Genomic DNA, 20,369 nt, shown 5'->3' with positions numbered 1-20,369 from the left:
AAGTCTCAAATAATCGATTGGGATTTGTAAAATATCTCTAGAGTCACTGTTAGGGCAAGAACAGCTGTTTAAACAATTGCTCTCTGGCATAAACAAATTGAATAACTCATAAACTATTTGGTCAATCTGGTTGAAATTTAGAACACTGAAATAACCCTTTAATTGGCATAATCTAAAGTAGTTAAATTAAATTTCGTTGTGCAAAAAATACAGTTATTAACATTTATAAATTAGTGCAAATATGAGGGTTTTTTACAATTATCTCGGTCAATTCTCTATATATTTTAATACTTGTCCCACCAAGTTAAAGAACTTTTTAAGATCTACAATATTTATTTGAAACATTTTTCTCTAAAATGTACAAGAAACGATTTATAGTCAAAAAACTGAGTTTTTCATTCTGTGTAACTGTTTAGAAAAAAGAAGAAGAAATATTAGCTGTACGTCTTCACGGAATTATCATCATTTATCCCTCATCTATCGTTTAAAACCTTCAAAACCCTGTTTAACATTTTTACGTGAAATCGATGAATTTTTTCCCTATTAACTGGTGTACGGGGTTTTCGGCTGAATATGGCACTGGGCGTGTAGCTGACAGTAAACTAGGATACTTCTATTTTACATTTGTTTGTCTTGTTTATATCCTGATGTTTTCACTATACAAAAGTAACAATCACTTGAATGATCTTTGGGCTCACGCCAAATCATAGGTATACCAAATGGAAGTTTAGCACGTTCTCCCTTGGTCCACATCCGTAAACCCGGAAATGCACTTTATGAGGTGCCCATACTTTATCTTGATTACCAAGTTTCACTTTAAAATAGGCAAAATATGCTTGTCTGACAAATGTACTAATGTTTGTCCTTTGACTGGGAATGGTAAAACTGCCACATATATAACAAAACGAATCGGGGCTGTTTTCGCACTTACCACGTATAGGAGCAGAGGTAACCATGAGGAAACGTTTCAGTTCAAACACACTAAGCAGTTCTATACACTTCAGTAACAAAATACTAAATACTGCTAACCGAAACACAACGTTTCACCACAATATAACAGACATAACTGAATTTAACAGGCAAGTCTAGAAAAATTGCAGTTATCAGAGCGTCATTACCCCCACCAGGCGCCCCACCCCCATAGAAAAAGAACGTGACGTGATAGAAGAAAACTAAAAACAGTTTTGAAATCAGCATGCCTAATTCTATAAAAAACAGCTAAGAAATCTAACTCAACAGAAATTAAGTTTCAAATTGTTCCCCAGTGTAATCAATAGCCTATACTCTACATCAGCGGTTCTCAATCTTTGAGTCATGTACCACCAAATACTTCTTTTATTTTTGGTACCACCTAACTGAAATACCGATCTAGCTAGGTGATCTAATTAACTATAATAGTGGTGCTTATTTTAGCTGTTTTGCGTTTTGTGTACCACCTCAAATAATGAAATGTACCACCAGTGGTACATGTACCACAGATTGAGAACAGCTGCTCTACATTAAAGGTTCCACACATATTTCTACGAATAAGTGTAGCTGTCGGATTTGTTAACATTGTAAATTTTTGAAACACTACGGCCACACGGCCAGCAGGGCCTATTTTACCGCTAGGCCCATGAGGCCCCTGCCTCGGGCCCGCATTTTAATGGGGCCCGAAAAGATAACTAGAAGAATAATTTTATTGAAAAAACAAAATAAATTTTCACAATTATTTCATTTTACGAACAAGAAATGATAAATGATAACAAATTATGTTACGAGTTATCTCCATAAACCATTCTAATCATAAAATTGCAATAAGATTGATTTGTCGGCATTAATAACAATAAGCAAAATTTAAACACCACTCCGAAGGATTAACAAGAGGTACGATTTGCAAGAGGTATTGTCACGTATTTGTCATAATATTTATTCAAAATTCACTTTATAGTTTGATGTTTAATGCCTTTTTGTAAAGATAAAATATTGCTTGCTTGTATTAGTTTTCAGTCCTGTTCTTTTTAAGTTAGCTCAACTAATCTATTCATTAATCATTAGTCGTTTAATTAAATTTCTTTAAACACTTATTTTTCTTAACTAAGTAATCAATGCGTTATTATCATGGGTTACTAACATTTAAGTGGTAGTGAAAAAGGAAAAAAAAACCAAAAATTAAGAGAACAGGTACGACAGTCACAAAGAGATGCAATATTATCATATTTTACACCCCAGTGCGCAAAAAGGAAGTTCGTCCTTCCATCCTGTTCTTCTTCTTCTACAGCACTACAGCCCAAATTGAGCCTTGGCCTTTTTTTTTGCCTCCAACCTTGTTTATCTGTCGCTGCTCTTCTCCATACATGGACTCCTAAAAATGCTTGTGCATCGCTGCTTACTGTGTGTTCCCAGTGCTTTCCTTGTTTTCCAACCGCTCTCTTTTCCTGCATATAGCGTCCAGTGCTCTTTTTGGTAGCCTATCCTCTCCTATTCTTATCACATGTCCAGCCCATTGCAATCTTTGTATTCTAATGAAGTCAGGTGTGTTTCCTTATAAAATTGATAAAGCTCGTTGTTGTATTGAATTCACAGGTCATAGTTTTCTCCTCAGTACTTTCTTTTCGAATGTGTCGAGTTTGTTTTTGGATGTTTCTTTCAGGACCCATGCTTCATTGCTATAGCATGCTATTGGTCGAATTGAGGTTTTAGAGATTCCCATCTTTGTATTTCGGTGGACACTGTTAGACCGAAATATATGGGAAAGGGCACAATAAGTTCTGTTTGCCTGCGTTATTCTCCTCCGTATTTCTGTATCTTCTAATCTATCGGCATATATTTCTACTCCCAGGTATGTAAACTTTTCAACCATTTCGTCATCTTCATGTATATTGTTTTGTGGGAATATACTCTTCTTCTCGTTTGTATCATTATTTTTGTAATTTCTGTGTTAATTTCCAGACCTATCCGTTTCGTTTGTGTTTTTAACTCTGCGTATGTTTTATGTTCTCCTGTTGATGTTCTACTCATAATATTAATATCATTGGCATAAGCCTGCATAAGTCTGCATTTGCCTAACCGCATACTCCAGTGCCAGGTTAAACAATGTTGGGGCCAGCTCATCTCCCTGCTTCAGTTCATGCGAGATTTTGAAAAAGTCTGTCAGGTGGTTTTGTACTTGTACACATGCCTGAGTTTCATCTATTGTGTCTTTAATGAGTCTAATTAGCTTGTGTGGTATTGCCAATTCAGTCAAAGTATAGTCTCTTCCTTTTGACTGAGTCGTATGCCTGTTTGAAATCTACAAACACGTTGTGAACATCAATGTCGTGTTCCCATGATTTGCTCAAGACCTGCTTGACTGTAAATATTTGGTCCATTGTCGATCTTCCCCGTCTGATACTCTCTAATAATATTTTCTGCTAGTGGCTGGAGCCGCTGGTTTATAATATACTTACGTGAGGATTTTATATGCCATACATAGTACAGAAAATCCACGCCAGTTTTTACACTTTAAAGAATAATTAAATAATATTTAATTATTCAAATATAAATCTTATTTATTGTTAAAAAGATTAAATTTCTGCAGGAACTATATTTCTATTAAAAAATTAATACATTTAAAAAAGTTATTATTACTATTAAATTTTTGTTTGTTAGGGGCCCGAAAATTATGTAGTGCCTCGGGCCTGATTTCAAGTAAAATAGGCTCTGACGGCCAGTGTTAAAATTTAGATAAATTACCATAGTTATTTACATTATAATAATGAATATGGCTTAAAGAGTAAAACCTTGTAAAACAGTATGAATATTTAGAACGTCATTAGCTACAAAGTGGTAATAAACTAATCACCCACCTCTATTTATTTAGAACATCAAACATTTCATGAGTAATCGCGTAATATCCATTAAAATTTCTACATAAACTCTAAATCATAAAGCAACAAACTGAGTCGCCCACCTTACCTCGTTAACAAGACGGCAATATCATGATAATTCGGATTAGTTATATCTTTGGGATTAATCTTGACCTGCCACTTGCAGAAGCTGGCGAGCGTGCTCTCCGCGTCGGTGTTTATCACCAGGTCGATTTCCTCTTCTTCTTTTTCTAAATACATAACGCGCACCACCACGATATCCATTTGGTTGCCGCTAGAAGCGTCGTGGTAAAAGTCTGATACCTGAGGACAAATATAGCCTGGAGTAAATAAAATAAAATCAAAATGTAACTCGGTATAGCTTGAAATAAATGTTATAAAGGCGAATTCAAACAATAAGGCTCGCACGTAATTTTCCCCATGTTGCCACATTTTAAATTTGAAAAAATATAATTACTTACTTACTTACTTACGCCGTCCTCTTGTACCTTGCTTTATTTTCTTTTAATTATTTTACTTTATTTTCTTTTAATTATTTCACTTTATTTTCTTTTAATTATTTTACCTTATTTCCTTTTAATTATTTTACTTTATTTTCTTTTAATTTTAATTATTTATTTTACTTTTGAAAAAATGTATAGGGAATAATTACATTTTCTTGACATGCCATTAATATTATAGCAAGCATTTCATTGGCTGGAAGTAGTGACGAGTACATCTATGGCGTCATTATTATATTTGGTGAGATGTTAAATGGTAACTACTGACGTCTGTCATAATATTGGAGATTAATTATAATGTCAAATTACTATTTTCAAATTATATTTTATTTATTTAGTTTCTATTTTTATTAAACTATTAAACTATTTTACTTTATTGTCTTTTAATTATTTTATTTTATTTTATTTTAATTATTTTACTTTATTTTCCTTTTATTATTTTTTGTTATTTTCTTTTAATTATTTTACTTTATTTCCTTTTAATTATTTTACTTTATTTTCTTTAAATTATTTTACTTTATTTTTTAAAATTATTTTACTTTATTTTCTTTTAATTTTAATTATTTATTTTTCTTTTGAAAAAATATATAGGGAATAATTACATTTTCTTGACATGCCATTCCTATTATAGCAAGCATTTCATTGGCTGGAAGTAGTGACGAGTACATCTATGGCGTCATTATTATATTTGGTGAGATGGTAAATGGTAACTACTGACGTCTGTCATAATATTGGAGATTAATTGTAATGTCAAATTATTGTTTTCAAATTATATTTTATTCATTTATTTATATTTTAATATCAGTAATTTTTTAACCAGCTTAACTTTTCCTTATCTATCCTTGATTGTTTGATTATTGGCACAGCTCTCAAAGGCCATAAAAGAAGAAGAAAAAAATAAGCAAACAAAAATCTTACATAACCTTCTATAGGACTTGACTTTGACATTTACAAATAGTTATCTTTGTTTCACACTCTTAAAGACAAAGAGAGACAGTGTAGCCGGCAGCTGCTGTGGTAAATACATACGTATATGTTTTTATTTGGCAACAGCGCTTTCCAGCTAAACTTGACGGTAGCGAAAGTTTGTATCAGTGGGTTATGATGTCATTAAATCTATGACGTCATGCCTGAGTGTTTGAATTTTAGTTTATCAAAGTTTAAGTGAAAACAAAAGATATTTCCAAAAAAGTATATGATTCGTATAACTGGATAATTGTTTGTTTAAATACCTAATAAAAAATGAGCAATTTTTCACAGAATTTTCTTTTATAACTACTGCGATAATTCATGTTTTTTGAGAAGGTTTTTACGGTTTTTTTGCAGAATTGAAAAAAAACTTTTTTCTAAAATAGCATTTCTCTTGTTTTCGTTTCACGGCGAAATTCTTATGTATTAGTTTTACTCCCAACTGAGTATCGAGACCATGTTTTCGTTGGAATTTTGCCACGTTGAATAGACAGGAAGTGGGGTGCAAATTATAGACTTCCCCTAGTCTTCTTTAATTCAACATTCGTATGGTTTGCTAGTTATAGAAATACGAAGGTGTAACTAGAAATATGGTCTCATTAAAAGTATTTTCTTCGGATAAAAAACTTGGAATTAAAAAAATCTTTCATTTAAGATTTGCTGAATTAAATTTGAATCTTAATTTATTTAATTATAAATGACGCTCGAAACACAACTGATCCGTCTGCATATATTTCTACTCCCAGGTATGTAAACTTTCCAACCGCTTCATGTATAATGCTCTGTGGGATTATATTTCTTTTCGTCTGTGTCATTACTTTTGTTTCTTCTGTGTTAAGTTCCAGACCTAGCCTTTGTGTTTGCGTTTTTAACTCTAGTATGTGTCCTATGCTTCTGTTGATGTTCTGCTCATAATATTAATATCATCGGCATAAGCGGCCAGTTGAACCGTTCGGTTGGTCAGTAGGTTTTCTCGTCCAGTTTGCATTTGCCTAACCGCATACTCCAGTGCCGGGTTAAACAATGTTGGGGCCAGCCCATCTCCTTGCTTTATAGTCCTGCTATATTAGTCCTTGCGAAATTTTGAAAAAGGTCTGTTCGGTGGTTTTGTATTTATGACGTTCACTATAAACATTATAGTAAATATTAATTTGCATCCAATTTGGGAGCATCGCTAAAGTAAGGTATCAGTTTCTCCGAATGGTCAAACGCGAAGTACAGACTATGTGAGATTTAATAAATATCTTCGCTTATGACAATTTTTGAGAGGTCACTGATTAGAACTTTCGCACATTCATACTTCTTATGGGGTACAGTAGAGTGGACCATTAACTGTTCAGTCATCATTCTCTTTGCCTTATCCCTATGCGGGGTCGGCTTCCCTAATTGCCTTTCTCCACACAATTCTATCTTGGGTCATATCAATGTTAATCCCCTTTACCAACATATCCTGCTTTATCGTCTCCACCCAGGTCTTCTTTTGTCTTCCTCTCCTACTCCTTCCAGAAATCTGCACTTCAGCTATTCTTCGTATCAGGTGATTAACGTCTCGACGTTGAACATGACCAAACCATCTTAACCTATGCTCTCTCATTTTGGCATCAATTGGTGCCACACCTAGACTTCCCCTAATATACTCATTTCTACGTTTATCCTTCTTTGTCACTCCACTCATCCATCTAAGCATTCTCATTTCCGCCACATGCATTCGTTGTTCCTCTTTCTTTTTCACTGCCCAATATTCAGTTCCGTGCATCATAGCCGGTCTTATGGCTGTTTTATAGAATTTTCCCTTCAGCTTCATTGGAATTTTTCTGTGACGCAACACACCACTCGCTTCTTTCCACTTCATCCATCCAAACCTAATTCTACTGCATGCATCTCCATCTATTTCTCCATTACTCTCTAATACCGATCCTAGGTACTTAAAACTCTTACTTTTCACAATCATTTCACCATCCAAAGATACCATTTTATTTGTAGTACATAACTCCATCTTTAAATGAACATTCCAAATACTCTGTTTTTGTCCTACTAAGTTTTAAACATTTTTCCTCCAGAGCTTGTCTCCACTGTTCCAGTTTTTGTTCTAAATTTCTTTCACTATTTCCTATTAACACTACATCATCAGCATACATTAGGCACCATGGAATACTACCCTGTAGTTTCGCTGTTATCTGGTCCAAAACTAATGAGAATAAATGAGGACTAAGCACCGAGCCTCGGTTCAATCATACTTTTACCTGAAATTTATTAGTCTCTCCCACACCTGTCCTAACACTAGTTGTTACTCCCTTATACATATCTCTCACAATCTTTACATATTAACCAGGGACTCCTTTCTTACTGAGTGCCCACCACAGAACCTCTCGAGGAACTCTATCATATGCTTTCTCAAGATCAATGAATACCATATGAGCGTTGGTCTCTTTATTCCTGTATTTTTCCATCAGTTGCCTTACAATGAAAATTGCATCTGTTGTTGATCTGCCCTGCATAAAGCCAAATTGATTATCAGGTATTTCGGTTTCTTCACGTATCCGTCTATCAATTACTCTCTCCCATATTTTCATGGAGTGGCTAAGTAGTTTTATAGCCCTGTAGTTTGTGCATTGTTGTATGTCTCCCTTGTTTTTGTAGACAGGTACTAATATACTGCGTCTCCATTAGTCTGGCATTTGTCCAACTTCCATAATTCTATTAAATAGACCTGCTAGCCAACTTGTTCCTGTCTCTCCCAATGCTCTCCATACTTCCCCAAGAATATCATCTGGTCCGATTGATTTTCCTTTCTTTATTTTTTGAAGCGCTTGAGCCACTTCCTCGTTTGTTATTCTGGTAACCATTGCTGTTACTGTCTCCGTAACTCCACAGGCTGTCTGTCAAATTCTTCATTTAATAGACTGTCAAAATAATTTCTCCATCTCTTTTTGACATCCTTTTCGTGAATTAGTATTTTATTATTTTCATCTCGGATACATCTAATCTGATTAAAAGCTCTTGCTTTCTTTGCTCTCTGTTTGGCTATTTTATATATCTTTGCTTCGCCTTCCCTGGTATCAAGTTGATCGTACAGGTTTGAATACGCTTGTGCTTTAGCTTTTGCTACTGCTACTTTCGCTTCCTTTTTGGCGACCATATAGTTTTGAAGATCTGTGTCCGATCTGGTTTCTTGCCACTTTTTATATAATTTTCCCTTCTCTTTTATTTCTCTTCTATAACTGTTCAATTTTATTCTCTTCTATAACTGTTCAGTGTCTAGCGATAATCGAAAACAGTCGCAAATTCATGAAATATATATACTTTACTGGAAACCTTCTTCTTCTTCCTCTTCTTCTTTTATATAAGCAGTACTGCCTGTTTTTCTTCAACGGTGCCTTTCATTCTGCCCCTAAGTTTTCATTCCATCTTTTCCTTGGGCGTCATATACTTCTCCTGCCCAACGGTGACTTGTCCCTGGCTCTTCTTACTATCATTAATTCAGACATCCTGCTTATGTGCTCATTCCACTCATCTTTTCTGTTCTTTACCCAGGTATTTTTATTGTCTATCCCACATATGCGTCTGATTTTCTCACTTCTTACCCTATCCTGTAGTCCTTTTCCAGCAATCCTTCTTAAGATCTTAATTTCGTTGGTTTCCAGATGTCTTTGTGTTTTGCTTGTATCTGGTCTTGTTTCGGCCGTGTAAGTCATAACTGGCCTAATAACTGACTTATATATTCGGACCTTTGTTTCGAATCTTAGGTGTTCGTTTTTCCAGAAACTTGGGTGTTTCACTGGAAATGACATAAAATAAAACGGAAACGAAATTCACCCTAAAACAATCAGTTATAAATACTTGTATAATATTTACTTTATCCTCGCGGCCGTTATATACAATATTTCTGACGTTGGCTCAAATTGGATCTCAAATTTGCTTCTATTTTCATCCATCCCCAGAGTCAATAGACACAAGTGTAGTGGGCGTATAACAAATTAAGTAAATATCAATTCATAATAAGTTGTCAGCGGAAATGCTTCTAGCATTCTCTCTGAGTTGGATTATTGTACGATGCAAACTTACAAGAATTATAAACGTGTTTGCAGGACTAAGTGAATTTGTTAACTTTGCAACGATATTTGTGATATTCACAGGATGATTTCTTATTATACAGAGCCAGTGGCGGATCCAGGGGAGGGCGATGGGGGCGATCGGCCGCCCTCTCAAACCAAGTTATATATAAAAATTATAAAAACATTAATTTATTCATTTTTTTATAGAAATTTAGCCAATTGGCCCCCCTCTTGACGATGCTGGATCTAGCTGGATCCGCAACTGTGCAGAGCCGTTGAAAAAAATCGTAATTAAAGCAGGCCTTTTGTAACATATTGTTATGCTTTGTATTTCTCTTCTTTTATAGGATTGATCAGCAAATTCTTATTTTGATTAATTACTTAATTATTTTAATTATTACTTATGTAAAATAAAAACAAAATTAAATTGAATTCTCTAATAAATTTTATTCTCAGGACTATTTTAATTTTACTGCATTAGCTTAGGTTTGTGGCTTCTAGTATCTCTAGTTGCTTACTTCATCCAGGGACAAAACAGGGAATTAAGCACACTCGATGTCGTATAAATGTTATAAATATTTTTTATTTATCCAATATACCATAAATATAAGATTTAAAAATTATACTAAAATTTAATTCTGTTGCAACTTTTTCTCATCTAATAAATTAAGCTTTAAGGCCATTCCTTCTAAAACATAACGGTGAATATCCTCTTTCTCAAAAATTTCTTTCTACACGTAAACGTTTACGTGCAGAAAGCCCAGATCAAAAATTCTGTTCACCTGTTATCGAGCCGATAGACAAACCGGACACCCCCTGGGTGGCAGTTAAGAAGCTAAACATAAAACGATTAACTTGTGGTCATTCTTTTCTTCAGTCGGATTATGGGTAGGTAATTAGAATGTACATTGTAAATTATTGTAGAAACGTGTAAAGTTATATTTTCGAGAACAATATTAATTTAGATTTCAAAATTTTTAAATAAAACAAAATTAGATAGGTACAGCGTACAGCATGATATTTTTAGGTAACGGTATTGCTGAATTGGGTTTTTTTTTTTAAATATAATGTCTTTTGTTTTTAGGTTATTTTTTTTAAGGACAAATTGGCTGTCTTAATTTAAACGTTGATTAAGGCTTGGAAATGTAATACATTTTTGTGAAATGTTGAGAATGTGGCGACTCGATACTCTTGTCTCTTGACATATCCTAGACATATAAGTCTTTGTGGCTTTATTATTTTAACTATATAGGATCTGGTGGGTTATATAATTCTTTCAATTCTTGGTTAGTTCTCACTGTCTAAAGTTCTCTGGTGCCATCCTTAACTGCTCCATATATTCCTCTAAGAATTCTTCTTTCTGCGATTTTTAAGTTTTGTTATTGTCCATGTTTCACAGGCATTCGTCATTTAGGTCTTATTACAGAATGGTAGATGCTTATTTTCGTACAACTGGATACATAATCTAATTTCAATATTTTTTTGTAACGCAAACCAACAACGATTGGCACTTTGTATTTTGTTGTTAATCATTGTTTATGAGTAATGTTATTATCAGATGTGTTCGTAGCTCCCAAATGTTTAAACTGATGAACCCTTTCCTTTCAAAGTTGTTCTGATGCATTGTAACGTTTTGCCCTATTCTGTCTCGCTGCCCCGTTCATGTTGTAGCTATATATTTTGTTTTATCCTCATTTATTCCTCGGATTGTTTTGCGGAATTTCTCAGTCTAATAAAGTCTTCCTTGACACTGATCGTTGTATTTCCTACTACTATATCTATATAATCGCCTAATCGGTGAAAGCTAGTATAATGCGAAGCACTTTTGTTATAGGTATATAATGTGAAGATTATGTAGTATAATGCGAGGAGTGTTTCTGTGCTCGTTTTCCTCACAATACGCTCCAAAGCGATACTGAAGGGAAGTGAGGATAAGGTATCTCCCTGTTTGAGACCACCGTTGATTATAAAGAATGTCGACTATTTTCCTTCAATTCTTACAGCACTCATAACTCCGTCTACATATATATGCTTTTGTGATATTTATCAATTTCTTTGGTATTCCTAGTTCTACCATGGCATTCCACAGTTCCACTCGTATACTACTATCATATGCCTGCTTAAAATCTATAAAAAGCTGGTGTAGTGTCTTGATGCATTCCCAGTATTTATCCATTAACTGCCTAGAGGTATAGCACAAACTATACCTCTATAGTTTGTGCAATCCATCTCATCATTTATCACCCTGTTTGTGTATCTGAATGATAATACTCTCCATCTAGGAGGTTGGTAATTGATCTTCTTTCCAGTTTGGCAAATCAGCTTACGAAAGGCATGTGTGTCTCCTCTATTTTTCAAACATTCTGCAGATACAGTGTTGGTTCCTGCGCTTTGTGGTTTTTATGTTTATGGATAGCTCTAGAGTCTTCTTCGACTGTAGATTCTTCTACTATGGGTTCTGCCGTAGAATACACACATTCCTTTCAGGTTCCAGCTGACATGCTCCCAAAATTATGTCTATGAAGCATAGCCTATAATAATTATGATTAAAATTAATTTGAAATCTCTGCCTACATAACTGCTGGGCGAATTGAAACGGATAATGAATTTAGGAACATGAAATATACATAAAATCAATAACAAACATGAACTGATAGTTACAGATATGGAAAATATAAAATTGAATATAATATATTAAATATATGTTAAAGACTAAGTTTTCACTCTAATCTAATGGCCTATAAAACAACATAATGTTACTCTACATCCCACCAGAATGAAAACATATGAAATATATGTTCTCACGGAAACAGAAAACTGCTAAGCAAGGTGATTACATTGAATCAATAGACGACGAACTGAACTCCTTATATGTGGCACCAAAAAACTAATTCGACTGATTACAAAGATTGTCAATATGTGTATAAATGGATACCCCGTTCCCAGCTAATGGAAAGCGGCATAAATTTCCTCAATGTACAAAACAAAGAAAAGCAAAAAAAGGCTATAGGATGCCTTTCTCTGGAACAAGAAAATAACAGAAAAGATATAATTTAATATCTATGAAACTGGTAAAAAGCATGCTTTTATACGATTGTGAAATGAGGCGATTAACAGAGAGAAATATAAGAAAGACAGAAGCCGCGGAAATGGATGTAGTAAGACGAACGCTAAGTACTTCGCTAAGGTCTGGAAATTAACACAGAAAAAAACAAAAATAATGACTCAGAGGAGAAGAAATATAATCCCACAAAACATTATACATGAAGATGACATTGAAACGGTTGAAAAGTTTACATACCTGGGAGTAGAAATTGAATATATGCCGACGGATCAGAAGATGGAGAAATACGGAAGAGAATAACGCAGGCAAACAGAGCTTATTTTACCCTCTCCCATATATTTCGGTCTAAAAGTGTCCACCGAAATACAAGGATGAGAATCTATAAAACCTTAATTCGACCAATAACATGCTATGGAAGTGAAACCGGGGTCCTGAAAGAAACATCCAAAAACAAGCTCCACACATTCGAAAGGAAAGTACTGAGGAGGACACTAGGACCTGTGAGGGAAAATGGAATCTTCAGAAGTAGATACAACAACGAGCTTTCTCAACTTTATAAGGAAACACCCCTGTCAGACTTTATTAGAATACAAAGATTGCAATGGGCCGGACATGTGATAAGAATGGGAGAGGATAGGCGACCAAAAAGAGCACAGAATGCTAGAATGTAGGGAAAGAGACCGGTTGGAAAGCCAAGAAAGCGCTGGGAAAACATAGTAAACAGCGACGCACAAGTCCTTTTAGGAGTCCGTGTATGGAGAAGAGCAGCCACAGACAGGCAAGGGTGGAGGCAAAAAATAAAGGAGGCCAGGGCTCAATTTGGGCTGTAGTGCCGTAATTTCGAAACGGGAGAGGATAAGAAATAAAGAAATTAGAGCACGCATGAGAATATAAGGTACAGTCATGGATGACAGACAACGAAAGTAGCTAAAATGGTTCGGAAATGTCCAACGAATGAAAAACATTAGACTCCCGAAACAAGTAATTGCATTGTCACCTACAGGAATACAGAAGAGAGAAATACCTAAGAGAATATGGATGAAAAGAATAAGAAACTCAATGAGCTCCAAATCCAAAGAACTTAGAGAAGATGAATGGAACAGCCGAATTGAATGAAAAATGGGATCGGATAACGTCGAAAGACGTTCTAAACGGATTATGCATACATGATAATACATATAATGAAAAAGTTTATACAAGTAACACGTATTATAAGAATTTCAGTAGCATCATGAGCAAGATCGATAAAATGAAATTACATTAAATTTATAAATATAGAATTGTGTAATGTTTCTTTAGAGGGTGTTTTGAAATAAAAATTATAATAAAAATTTTGTCAAAAGTCTAAATAATCTTTGTCCATTCATAAGCACTAATTCGTTTTTGTACCTGTAATAACATTATTGAAAATCCTACCGACAGGGTTCCTTTACCTGCTGGCTGGCCGCGGGCTGGATATCGACAACAAGGACAGAATGACGGCCGAAAGAGATACCTTTTAGCAAAACTTTGAGATTTTTAAAAAAGTTTAAACAAAATAGCTGCTTTGTGTTACCCTTTATGTTAAAAACAAAAACAGATTCGGAAAGTGGGAAAAATTCTCTAGTGCCGTATTTAAATTTAAATTTTTTTACGTTAGTTTTAAGCAAAAAAGTTAAAAAAAAACATAGTGTTTAAACAATTTAATAATTGATAAGCAAATAGTGCACTAGAACTTTTTAATACCTTTCATATAAAAAAAGAATTATCTAAATATCTGCCATAGTTTTTGCGTTATTTTGTTTAAACTTTTACATTGGAATTTAGCTATGCTCAGAATCGTGAGGAACAGCCTTAATTCTGATATCTCCTTTGTTTTGACAAAAATTGTATTTAAATAATTCGTTAAACTATTCTTACAAAAATACTAAAATTTACTTTTCTCCTTTTGAATTGATTACTTAATATCTCTTCTTGAAATTTTGGAATAACTAAATTTTGCTATAGAAATGCTCAATACAAAAAATAAATAAATATGATGTGGATATAAAACAAACTCTCTCCGTTTCACAAAAATTCTGACTAACCTTTTTGTTTCTTCTTTACTTCTTTTTCCTGGATTGCGCAGCCTTCGATTTTCTTACACTTGCTCCTAGGATCTAGCGAAAAGTCCTTTTCGTCCAAGCTGCTTCACCAACAAACAAACAACGGAACTCGCTCGAAATCTCTATTCAGTTTTCTCTCTGCTCGATATCTTGTGCAAATTGATACCCACCGGCTACTCGTTCTAGACAGAACACAGGAATCTCCTTGGACACAAGGAAAATTAACTTCTCAACTCGGTCAACGATTTCGTTTCACCACGAACTGCTCGCAAAGGCCAATTTCACCACTTTACACCGACTTCTCACTTTTTTTAAAACTGGACTGTCCTCTCCAGATATTAATTACACAGTGACCATTTTTCTCTCCTCAAAATCAGACTCAATCCTCTCATCCCTTCCATCCATTATTCTTCGCCAATCACAAACATCCTGTCTGCCCACTACATTCATGTTTTCATTTCTTAAGGACCCATTTATTTTGTTTACTTTTCGATTTTGTTAAATTCTAGGAGATACCAAATTACTATTCGTTGTTTCAATATGCTAAACAAAAAACCTTATATTCTAAACTCAATAAATTAGTTTATTGTCTCTCCTTCTACGAATCACTTACAAATGTCCTATTGTCGATTCCCACGCGAAATAAATGTACTTTCTAATTTTTACCGCATAATTGTATATCCGTTCAAATAACCATTAACAAATCACTTTAACAATTTCACCTTCCGCGAAAAAACTGGTTACTAGCTAACTTATAATATTTACAATTTTGGTCATATACAGGGCGATGAAAATCTATGATCTCGTGGTCTCTGATATAAATTTATTTTCTAAAGTTTTCCCATAAAATTTTACAACAATATACAGACGAGTTGTTTCTCCTTATTCTTCTTCTTCTTCTTCTTCTCGTAAAACTATAACCTGGGGTGGAACTGGGCTGACGGCCCAAGACGCATCTATCTCCAACGGTCGCTCATGATAGTTGAGTCAGTAGGTAGCCACGTTGTTCTTAAATCTGACCATATGTTATCTCTCTTTCGCATCCGTGAACATCTTAAGGCGCTTCTCCTGGTCGGGACTTCCTCCCAGATTAACTTGGTTAGGCGGTTATTAGGGAGCCCATGGACATGGTGACCCCATTTTAGAAGTTGGGACTTAATCTTTTGGACTGCTTCACTATCCCTATACATCTCTTCTTTTTCAGTGCCTTATCTGGTCCGGATGTTGGCGATCATCAAGACTATCATTGTTTTGTTGACTGCTCTGCGAAACAGCTCCGCGGAGGTTATCCCAAACCATTGTCGGAGGTTTTTCAACCACGGGATACGACGGCGTCCCGGTCCTCTCCTGCCAAATACTTTGCCCTGCATGACGAGTTGAAGAACTCGATATTTTTCTTCGTTCCGCATCACGTGGCCAAGGTACTCAAGCTTACGCCTATACATCTGTTTGTCCTAAAAATTTGTTCGCAGTCGGTATTGGTTAATATTACGATCGTGATAGAGTCCAAAGGTACTTCTGAGGATTTTTCTCTTAAAACTGATCATCTGCATTTTCCTTCCCCAGGTTACATGTGTTAGTATGAATCATGCGACTAAAATTATTACTACTTTTGGCAAGCTTGTATAATTTTATTAATATAGCCTGAATACGCTCTCTTCCTGAGAGCGATGGGAAGATCAGTGCTCGGGGTGAGACTTATAGACAAAAAAAATGGATTAGAAGCAAAACCAATGGTAAAAGACGTAGGAGCAACATGTAGAGAACATGTTGCCAAAATAAAATAGAGCTTCGCAGGACACAATGCCCGACGGAAGGATAAAAGATGGAATCACGAAATACAACAATGAAGACCATAGTTTGGAAGGAGAAGCCGAGGTTCATGTCCAAAGTTTGATACTTAAGGCTGAATAAGAAGCCTAAATACGAGTATATGTATTGTTATATTTCTATTTGATATGAAAATTAAAATTTGATAATTATAGACAAAATTCAATTTAATATAAAATATTTTCAATTTTCTCAACCACGGGCATATAAATTTAGAACAACCTGTATACAACAAATTGTTATATTTAATTTTAAGAAGTGATTAAATAAGACTCAAGTGAAATCGTTAATAGGTCATTATCGTTTGTTCGCGGAAGGATCGATCATTAGCCGATGCTAAATAAGACTAAGTGGAAATAGAGAATAGGTCATTAAAATTTGTATATAGTAGAAAGTAATTTTAGAATGGGAATTAACTATTTTCTTTGAAATCCATTAAGCATATTTAGAAAGTTTAAAAATTGGTTTTGAGGAATACTGCGAATGAGAGTTGGTGGTGGAATTTTGATTTGTGAATCTGGAAGGGATATTTAGAAAGTAGGGGAATGAATGACAAATAGAGATCAGAATGTTTTGAGCTGTCGAGAAGTGAAGTCGAGTAGTAGACGGTAGTGTACGGAGAGTGAGAAAGCCGGTGTAGTTCCGTGAGTGTGGAGTATCTATCGTGGAACGAGAGGTAGGCCAGGTTGAGAGTAAAAGAACCTCTTTGAGCCAAGAGTTCCCGGTAGCTGATTGCAGTTTCGAAAAAGGTAGAACACAGCATCACGACAGAAGCAGGAAACGAGGGCTATACGAGCTAGTTTCAGAGGAGAACATTACTGGAAGCCAGGACGAGGTTTTGATTGCAGCCAAGGATAGCAGGAAACGGGTCTTGTGTGAAGACATTCTCAGTTCATCAGAAAAAGGTCAGTCTCATTTGTTTGGACATGAATGTATGGGTTTTCGTAGTAAATACCACATTTAAAATTGAAGAAACATAATCAATAATATCAGAAAAGCTTCATCAAACTTAATAGAATTGTTGCTAATAAATCATAATAGTTAAATGTTAATAAAAACTTTCAATTGGAAATCAAAAGGAAATAAGATTCCCATGTGTAAATGTTATGTTTAAGAATAATAAGATATAGCAAATATTAAGCAGTGATTGCCATTTAAATAAAATAAACAATATTTTGATTACAATTGTAACCCATATGTGTTATTATTTTACTCTTTTCTTTCCTATCCCGATTAGGAACCATTAAGAAATACTTAGAAGCCACGTATGTAAGTAATTAATTTTATAAAAAGCCCTGAGATTGAAAACATATTGATGTGTGATTTGGTAAATTAATTAGATTATTATTAATGCATTGATTAAATTAAATGACATATAAAAATATTATCTCATATCAATAATCAAGATCAAATCAACTGTCGTCCAACGTGGAGGGCATGGAAAAGTATTTCTAGTGGCAAATTTGAAGGATAGAAAGAGTAAAGCCGGTATTTGAAAATTTATATGCCTGTGGTAAAAAGTGAGATACTTACATTTGATAACATAAAATTTTAGATCTCTTTAGGTACAAATTTTACATAACTGATTTAATATTTTATTTTTACGATATTTACATTTGATATATTTATTGACAATTTATAATATTTGGGTGAGAAAAAGTCGTCTTGGTAACATACTAGTAAAATTTCATATTTGGCGGGGACAGTACTTCTTGAAAACAAATGTCTGTGACAAGAAGCCAAAGCAAAGACAACAAAAAACAAAAAGAACATTCAAATCAAGAGAATAATTCAGACCAAGAAGATATTTTAGACACGACAATCATGGCATCAGGACAGCAAGAATTATCAGGAATAGATAAATTATTACAAATGATACAACTCCAGTCACAAAGAATAGAACAGAAAATGGATGAAACACAACAAAAACTGGATGACAATTAAAGAGAAACAAAACAAGCAATGGATGAAGCAAAAAGGACGATGGATAAAAATCAGGAAGAAACATCAAAGAAAATGGATAAAGTGGAGCAAAAAATGGATGACAATCAACAGGAAACAAAACAAGCCATAGAAGAAAACAACAGAAATATAGAGAGTATTAAGAAGGAAATGGTTAAAAAAATAGAAGAGATTGCAGAAAAGAGCGAGAAACAGGAGTTAGAGATTAAAGAAATCAAAATCAAAATAAAGCAGATAACGAATTGCCAGCAAAAGGAAATAGAAAAGTTGGAAAACAAGTTGGAAAACGCTATTAAAGCAGACATAGAAGAAGTGGAAAGAAAGATTGCGGAAATCAATATTCAACAAAATGTCGGAGAAAGAAGAGAAATGGTTATACATAGCACAGATGACGTGAAGATAAGGTTTGGCGGGGATGTAAGAAGATTACACCCAGTGCCGTTCATAAATAGCCTGAAAAAGAAAATACAGCACATCGGAAATTTCGAAACAGCAAAAGAAACTATCAGAAACCATCTCAAATATGAAGCAAGCCTATGGTTCGATAGCAAAGAAGAAGAATTCGGCAATTGGCAACAATTTGAACAAAAATTTTTGAATTATTTCTGGGGAAAGGTCCAACAATTGGAAATTAACAAGGAATTGCAAAATGGGAAATACAATGATAGGATGGGTGTATCAGAAAGGACATATGCTTTGCAAATTTACAATAATGCAAAACATTTACAATATAATTACTCATCGGAACAATTAGTCGAACTGATTGCAAGACATTTCGAGGAAACGCTGGAAGACCATATCACATTGCAAAATTACAAAGACATAGATAGTTTATGCCAATTCCTACAAATAAGAGAATCACGTCTAAGAGAAAGAAAATCAAGAAGGTCGCGAGAAGATTACAGGCCCCGAGAAACACAAGATTACAGAGATAGAAATCAAAATAGGAGGGACTATACAAGACGAGATTTTAATCCCAGAAGGGAAAACGAAAATAGAGACAACGGAAGAGGAAATTATGAACAAAGAAATAGGCAATGGAATGAGGATAGAAATCGAGAATACCAGAATAGAAACACCACACGCTCAAATCAAGAAAACAGAAATAATGGTAGACAAAATGAACAGGGATATCGAGAAAACCGAAACAGATCCGACAGACCAAGAGAAAATAGAAGAGAAGTAAATAATACCCAGACAGATGAATATGACGGAGAGAGACAGTATGACGAAAAAATAAACAACGATGAGCAACCGGCGTCTTTTCACGACGGCGCTCACTAAAAACCAAAAATCAAACAGGAATCTTTTGTCACCCCAAGGAGTTTATTAAATTGGCAGGAAACAACGAAAAGAAAAATGGAGTTAATTTAAAATTTGTGGATGGATTTATTAACGAGAAACCAATTAAAATTATGATAGACACTGGATCTGAAATAACATTGGTCAACAGAAAACTAATAGAAGAAGTTAACTTAACAAATTTAATTTACAAAATACCTAGGGTAAATTTAGTGGGCGCAAACAAACGGACATTGGCAACTATAAATGAAGGCATACGAGTAATGGTACGACTGGGTAAGAATATGTATGCACTACAATGTGTAATAATGCCAAATATGTCACATGACATGATAGTAGGAGTTGACGAATTGGCAGAAAAACATGTAGTGATAGATTTTAAAAATAATACGATGAAACTAACAGAAGAAAAAGAAAAAGAACAGGACAAGGAACATGAGAAACAAAATACGGACGAATCAGGTAAAGAACAAACAGTGGAAATGAATTTGGCAGCGAAGCAAGGACAAAGAAAAAAAAGGAGAAAAGGTCGGAAAAGGATAAAAGAAAATGAAACCTGTGGCTCCTCAAAAGAAGAGTTGAGCCCAGAAGAAGAAAGTTTGAGAGTATCAGAAACAAAGGAAACCTGGGATTCCTCAAAAGAAGAGACGAGCTCAGGAGAAGAAGAAATAAAGCTAAAAAATGAAAGTGAAAAGAATATGATTGAAACAGTAGTATTTGAAGAGGAGGTATATGCAAACGAGGATGCAGAATGC

At 34.5% G+C, this 20,369-nt stretch overlaps 1 protein-coding gene across 1 annotated transcript in view; it reads right to left on the bottom strand.

Annotated features, from left to right (window-relative positions):
* LOC126886762 (A disintegrin and metalloproteinase with thrombospondin motifs 12-like) overlaps positions 1 to 20,369 on the bottom strand; it is a 188,061-nt gene that overhangs the window by 90,783 nt on the left and 76,909 nt on the right. Inside the window, exon 5 of the mRNA XM_050653786.1 lies at positions 3,937 to 4,151. Coding sequence (XP_050509743.1) covers positions 3,937 to 4,151 — 215 coding nt within the window. The remainder of the gene's footprint in view (positions 1 to 3,936; positions 4,152 to 20,369) is intronic.

The sequence above is a fragment of the Diabrotica virgifera genome, chromosome 6 (genome assembly GCF_917563875.1).
Source record: "Diabrotica virgifera virgifera chromosome 6, PGI_DIABVI_V3a".
NCBI lineage: Eukaryota > Metazoa > Arthropoda > Insecta > Coleoptera > Chrysomelidae > Diabrotica > Diabrotica virgifera.
Note: the sequence above shows the minus strand (reverse complement) of the source record. Positions and strands in the feature narration are given on the sequence as shown.